General features: G+C 28.6%; 1 protein-coding gene across 1 annotated transcript; it reads right to left on the bottom strand.

Annotated features, from left to right (window-relative positions):
- Nucleotides 1-4,671: 4,671 nt before the first annotated feature.
- On the bottom strand, nt 4,672-7,355 carry LOC100161166 (transcription initiation factor TFIID subunit 3). Its single transcript, XM_001949475.5, has one exon. The coding sequence runs from the start codon at nt 7,055-7,057 to the stop codon at nt 5,285-5,287; it is 1,773 nt and encodes a 590-aa protein (XP_001949510.1). The 5' UTR covers nt 7,058-7,355; the 3' UTR covers nt 4,672-5,284.
- Between the last annotated feature and the right edge of the window lie 179 nt (nt 7,356-7,534).

The raw sequence follows: 7,534 nt of genomic DNA, 5'->3' as shown, positions 1-7,534 counted from the left end.
CGTGCCGAACTGACAAGCAGACCTGAGGCAAACTATACAATTTGATCCCCCTCCCCACCACCAACAGTTTTTTCACTATTTTTTTTTTATTATTCAAAATAATAAATATTATTAAGTTTTTTTAGGTATAATTTGCACATCTATACTAACACACCCACCCACCCACCCAAATTTCCCTTGAGGCAATTGCCTCAAAAAATGACTGTTCGGCACGCCACTGTGTACAGCTATACCATAAAAATAATAACACATTATTCCATCCCGAGACAAGTGAAGACAAATGCATGGCGGCATCCGATATCCAATGTTTCTGTTTTTATTATTTCTAATATTGTTCTACCTGTTTAATTAATTAATGATATATTATAATATTATTTAATTACTCAATTATAGTAAATTGCTGTACTATTTAACTTATTGCTATTTTATATTAATTTTAGGAGCTAATAACTAATAAATAAACTACCTATCATCAAATAACTCATATCCGTGTATTTATAATTTATACAATAAATTGATATTAAAGTTTAAATCGCTTTAAAAACTTAATTTTACTCAAGGAATAAAAATATTTGAATTAAATTATAATATTATTATGATTTATGATGTTACCTGTAATAGTGCAATACCTAGAACACGGGTTACACGGACTTAAAAAATTTTAGTGGCTTGAGCCTTGATTATCTTGATTATCAGTAGGGCTCGGAAGTTGTAGGAGCTGAAAAATGTAAAATATGCGAAAAACTATGCGTATAAAATCAATGAAATATGAACTTTTTTTTAGCTAAAATTGGCGAAATATGCATTTTCAATTTTCAATTTTTTTAACTCGCAATTGTATACTTCAAATTTCTAGCTAGGTCTGCTATAAATTGTGATCATACAGAAAAATATGCAATTCCTACAACTTCCGAGCCCTAATTATCACAGATAAGGTTTACTGCGAGCTTATACTAAGTATGTACCTACCTATCTGGTTTTTTTTTATTTGTTAGCTTATGACTTTCATCAATAATAATATTTCATAAAATGCATCTATTTTGTATACGGTAGTATCTACGGTACTTTATCACTTACCTATTGCGTAGGATTCAAAATATGAAAATGTCGGCATACGATTTTTATTTAAATATTTAATCATAACTTTAATATGCGAGGATGAAAAAATAACGTATTTTTTTAATTAACAAAAACGTTTTAGCAAACAATGTAAATATGGAGTGTCATCAATGTGGAAGTGAGATGCATTTTTACCTATGTAAATGACAGGGAAAAATTAAGGAGAATTTTACGTTATGAAAACTGAAAAGGGTCAAACAACCAAAGCTCATGGTAATAATTAATATTGTTTTAAACAGTTTTTTAAATTTATATATAAGAAGGATATAATTAGTTCGATTTATAATATTGATAATATTTCGATATTTTTATTATAGAAATCGTGTGAGAAATGCCCTGAAGTTGCCTACACAAAACCCCTAAAAATCATTAAGTTATTTTTCATTTGTTGTTACAGGTTGATTGAAATAATGAAATAATATTGTTGTCTAATACTCATAGGCGCACATTGGGTGTGAATTTAGGGGGTGCTGGAATAGTTTATGTTACAGAGGTCCGTGGGGGGCTTTTTTCCCCACACCCCCCTTAATCCTAATACTATAAATAACTGCATTACATTAGTTTTACATTTTTGATTAGAATGGGGTAACTTTGATTTCGCGGGGTTACTTTGATACCCATATATTTTTATTCACCAGAGTAACATGATGATTATCTAATGTAATATGTACTTCTGTTTCGAATTAGTTACGTATAGTATTTGTAATGTATTTAAATATCCACTATTGTCTACAATTGAACATTTATTATAAGTAAAGGGGAACCCGTATATTTGTAAAATAAAATAAAATAAATAAAAATAAATTAGCAAATGAAAAAAAAAAAATGTTTAGAAGCAAATAACTTTTATTGTATTTATGTTATCTAAAATATGGGCACGCTGTTGCATATATAATTTTTCACTCTATATGTTAAGACATTTTGGAGCCACTACTACAAACACAGAAAGATAAAAGTTATCCCGCGCAAAACAGTTTTTGCTATATTGTACATTTTTAAGACGGAGACAACACATGCAGGTGTGACATCCTCTTAACTCATTGCATTTGTTATTTTTATTATGTATAATGATAAACTCACATGAATTTAGCCCATCATGTAGTGTCTCAAATTTTGAAACAACGATTTCGTTACTCGTTAGGAACATTTATTATAATATACCTATCGTTTCAGAACGATGTTCAATAGTAATTATTACAATATTAATATTATATAGATTATAGAACGACAATTTGAATGTGTATCAATTTGTACCTAGGTGTTCTTGTTATTAAAAAGAATATATAAGTATCATTTATGAGCATTTTCGAAATGTATATTGATTTTAACATAATGTTATAAACTTAATTATAACTTTGCCTTTTTGTACACAATTCAAAAACATGGAGTGTTGCAATATGTATAATTAAAATTTACTAAATCTATTAAAATAAAAAATATTTAAGAAGGTGGATATACGCGCCACTTCAAAGTGTGTAGAAAGTTTTATGTACAGCTGATAGATACAGTTGTCTGTACCCTGTCATCTCCAGCAGACAGCAGTATAGGTGGGCTTTTTCCTGTTAAATCCTCAAGACATCAGCTAGGAACAATTTATTTATAACTACCTATATTTGTTTTGCCCGGTGGCACTACTTGGTGCCTTCACCATCTTTTATTATTTTATTTATTTATGTGCCTCAATCATAATTTATTTATGTACCTACGGGACACTTTGTAGGTATAGATTTTAATTGTATTTTATAAACACAGAAATAAATTTAAATAAAATACAGATATAGGTAAGTAGTAATTTTTTTTTTACTAACAATTAACATACAAATATTAAAGTGAGTACACATCATCTCTAAGCGGGGCAGAAATTTTCCAACAATTAAGAATTATGCCTCTGGCTGACATAAAATGATAATTAGCTAGGTAGGTATGGTAAATATCTAATTTGATTGTTTGTTAAATAATATACATATACTAGTATATCTAATATAATAATACAGGAACCACTGTTGCTATAATTTTAATAGTTTCACTATGTCTGATAACTCGTTTGAACTGCCTTGGAGCGCTGACAATCCATTGAACTTTGGAAATATTCCAGAAAATCCAGTAATTAGTGAGATTATCTGTCAATTGGAAAATTGTTTACGCCAAAGAGAAAAACTCAGTTGCCCTAGTGATGAAATAGACACTCGAATATCATCAGTCATTCGATGTGCAATGGATAATGTTAAGAATTTAATGGAACAAAATTTAACGCCGCTAACAGACATCCAAAAACAGTTTTTAATAAACAAAAGTAGGTTATTCATAAAAGATGCAATCAAAGTTGTTGAGAACACCTTGAAAATGCAATCAACCTAAGTTATATGTTAAGTAAAAAACAAATAAATATGTTTATACTTAGATAACAACTGTTGACTTTTATAGAATAATTGTTTTTTTTTTTTTTAATTTCAATGATCAATTTATACTATACTTTCACCCTAAAACAAGCACAATGTCTATCTGTAACTCTCTATAATTTCCAAATCACATCATCCCTCATGCTCGCCCACAGTAAAATATCTTGGACTAACACTTGGGAAACACTACTTATTAATAATAAACAGACCAACATAAACATTTAATTACTTAAGTACAACTCACTTTTAAAACCAATATGGACCTATAGCCTCCAACTATTGGGCAATGTAAAAATCTCCAATTTGAAAATAATACAGGCATTTCAGACTAGTATATTAAGAAAAATAACAAATTCCACATCATACTAACACACCCTCCACGCTGATTTGCGTCTAAAAACTGTCCGGAAGGAAGCAAAACATATATAAGAAGATTCCACAACTGCCTTAAAACTCACGCCAATCTATGAAAGTCAACCAATAAAATTCCTGGTAATCCTTCAAGACACCTGAAGATAAAATTGTGCAAATAATTAACTAAATAAACTTTTAAAATAAGCAAACAGGAAGTATTACTACTGAGTGACTTCTAGAAATTAATTTTATTCACGGTTTTATAATTTATTAGCAAATATTCATATTGTACCTTAGTGTCATATTCTTTCTTTAAGAAATAATAAAAAATGAATATTAATAAAACTCAAATCTTTTTTTTTAAGTAAAAAGTTTTTAGAAGGATTTAAACTTTAAAATGTGTGTATCATTTTTTTTTTACTTAGATTTAAGTATTAATAATTTCTATTTGAATACAATAGTTAAATTTAAGTATTTAAAACCTTAGTATTATTTTCTTAAAGACTTATGTAGAGTAACTTTAATTTTTTTTAAATAATTTAATAAAAAATGAACACTATAGTAAACTTAAGTTTATTTCTACTGTGCAATTATTATTAATTATTGAATAATTTAAGTTTAAAATATCGCATTATTTCGTTAAGAGACCAGTCTTTGATTTTTTTCATCTTTCTACCTTCATAAATTGTTTAATATATTTAATTGATTCACTTTATATATATGAAGTATGCAATATATTTTAATTACTTAATTGCTGTGGTATAAACTGTTATTTTATATTTGTAATAAATAAAATATATTTTAAGTTTACATGTATTTAATAATTACATTGAATACAATATATTATAAATGGTAGTCTAGATCTCTTTTTTTATTCTAACATTGATACAATCTTAATGCAACCATACAAATATATAAATTGACTTAAAACTTTATAAAATTAAATTAACAAATTGTATGTTTTTGAGTTTCTGCCTTGATATATATTTTAAATTCCATAATATAATAACAATTTGTTCTATGAAAAATTAACAGTACAATTAATACGTAAATATACATTTATTTATTTAATAATATGTATATTTTTTATTATTTAGTATTTTTTTGGAAAGTAATTTTAATAATACAACATTATACAATAACTTAGTTAATGTTTTGTTCTGTTTATACTTGAGATCAATTTACACCTAAAATTTCAAATTAAACTTAATTATATTTTATGTAAATCAATGTACTTAGGCTTGCTTTAACTTGGAAGAGTAATTTAACATATAATTTAAATTAATTGCAAATTGTAAGTGAATAGGAATTGAAATAAACACCATACAAAGTTGATTTTTAAATACAAACGAATCTTAAGATTAATACAAGAAATGCAATGTTAGAGCATATTTTAATATAACTGTAACATCCTAACATTTATTTTTACGTGGTCTACCTCTTTTACCTTTTGGTTGTTGTGCTCGTTTAGCTAAACATCTTGGACAAAACCAAACAGCACAGTCTGGAGGACACTGGATACCGACACACACCCAATGATACCATACATCACATCCATCACAACCAATCATTGGACTTCCGTCATCTGGTTTAGTGCACATAGGACATATCCATACTTGATTACCAGCTTCATCGAAATAAAATGCTGGAGGAGGAGTTTCATTCACAGGAGGTATAACTGCCGGCTGAATGGGTTTTGCAACAATTTTAGTTTTAATTTTTTGAATAGGAACTTTAGGAGGAGAATCAATGATGTCATTGTGTAATATATCTATAGATATGTCTGATTTTGATTCAATGTCCACTTCAACTTCCATTGGTTCTGGTTCTGAAACAATAGTTACACTTGGTTCTGGTGGTTTTTCAACGGGTAATACTTTTGTCGTAGTTTCTAATCGAGACCCAAATCTAAATTTTATTTTTGGCACTTTATTGGTAGATTTTAATTTTTCTTTTTTCTTTTCTTTCTCCTTCTCTTTTTCTTTTACCTTTTCCTTTAGTTTATCTTTTTGCTTTTTTTTTTCTTTTTTCTCTTTTTTCTTGTCTTTTTTTTTTTTCTTTTGTTCTTTGCGATTAATATCTTCAATTTCAACTTTTAATACTGGACTGGATGGTTTTTCTATTATATCTGGTACATTAATTACAGGATCAATTATTTGAGGAAATGTAGTTGGTATCAATCCAGGTCCAGGAGGTAAAGGACCAAAAAATGAAAATTTGGGTAGAACTTCTTCCATTTTCACTTTGTTAGTATGAGGTGCAAGAATAACTTTTTTTGGAACCTGTACCTTTTCAGTTACATTTACGATATCAATTATTTCTTCTATAACAGGTTCTGGAATAAGTGGTGGTGGTTCTGATACCGGTACTGGCATTTTTTCTTCCTTTGGTTTCTTTTTTTTTTGAAATATTTCTGGTGCTTTTTCTTTTTCTTGTAAAAGTATTTTTTTTGTTTTAGAACCTTTAGGTTTTTTCTTTGTTCCTGATTTAGTTTTCTTTTTGTTGGTTAAAATTCTTTGTGATGGTTCTTTTGCTAAATTAGGTAAAATAACAGATAGTTTAGATGTGTCAAGAGGCTTATCAATTTTGATTTCTGGAAATGGCAATAATTTAGATTCTGCCAATCTGCCTTCTCTAGATGGTGATAAAAACCCACTAGATGTCATGACTACACTTGAAATCTCTCTTAATCGTTTGTGTAAAATAACTTCGTCTGGTTCTTGTTTAGTATTTTCAATACTATTTTGAATTTGTTCTGTATCCATAGTTTCTTCCTCTTCAGTTTGTTCTGTATACAATGTTGGGAGATGTTCATGAATATGAATAGGTCTAGTTAAAATTTCTCTACTTCCTGGCTTCAATGTATTTAATACATTCTTTCCTGATATATTTAGTAGAGGTAAATTATGAGGAAATTTAACTGGGCCTGTAGTTTTAACATATCTACGTAATTCAATCAATGATACAGATTTTTGACGAAAGGCCTTTTCCACGTCTTCAATATCAGGAACATCGTTATATGCATGTTCCGCATATTTTTTAGACGTTTTTGACAAATCACTGATGTAGTGGTGAAGAATGTCAGTCATAATTTTCATCGAAGAGTCTGTTATTGAGTGCCACCCAATGTTATTACATATTTGGGCAACAGAAATTGTTAACGTTTGTCTTATGAAGTCATCCATTATGATTGTTTTAACGGAATTAATGAAATGCAAGTATTTAAACTACTTACGTGTAAAATGTATTCATTTCTGAAAGTTGAAACATAATATGGCGGTTAATTCATGCAAATTTAAACATTATGTTTACAGTGTGTATTGTTTACTTATTACATAAACAATAAATTTTATTAACGTGATTTGAGATTTTTATCACTAATCTTGTCCTATCTAGCGTCTCAATAGATTTTAAATTCAAACCATGGTTGTGGTCACGAGCTAAGATGGTCCGTGGTTATGGTGAGTGCAATATAATTATTATAAACAACAACTACTAGGTACTAGATAGCACGGACTACTACACTGGACTGGAAACGAGACGTTTACTGCCGTGCCGCTTATTGTCCGCGAGAGAGGTGTACGATGGGAAATCGTACTGAATCGAATCTGGCGCCATCTATACTTTAATGAAAATACATTTAACAAATTTATTCACGCCTT

This window comes from Acyrthosiphon pisum, chromosome A2 (assembly GCF_005508785.2).
Source record: "Acyrthosiphon pisum isolate AL4f chromosome A2, pea_aphid_22Mar2018_4r6ur, whole genome shotgun sequence".
NCBI classification, from domain to species: domain Eukaryota; kingdom Metazoa; phylum Arthropoda; class Insecta; order Hemiptera; family Aphididae; genus Acyrthosiphon; species Acyrthosiphon pisum.
The sequence above is the reverse complement of the archived record's forward strand: the minus strand, read 5'-3'. Positions and strand labels throughout refer to the sequence as shown.

Coding starts and splice junctions, on each gene's coding strand:
- LOC100161166 (XM_001949475.5), bottom strand. CDS start 7,057: ATGGATGACTTCATAAGACAAACGTTAACAATTTCTGTTGCCCAAATA.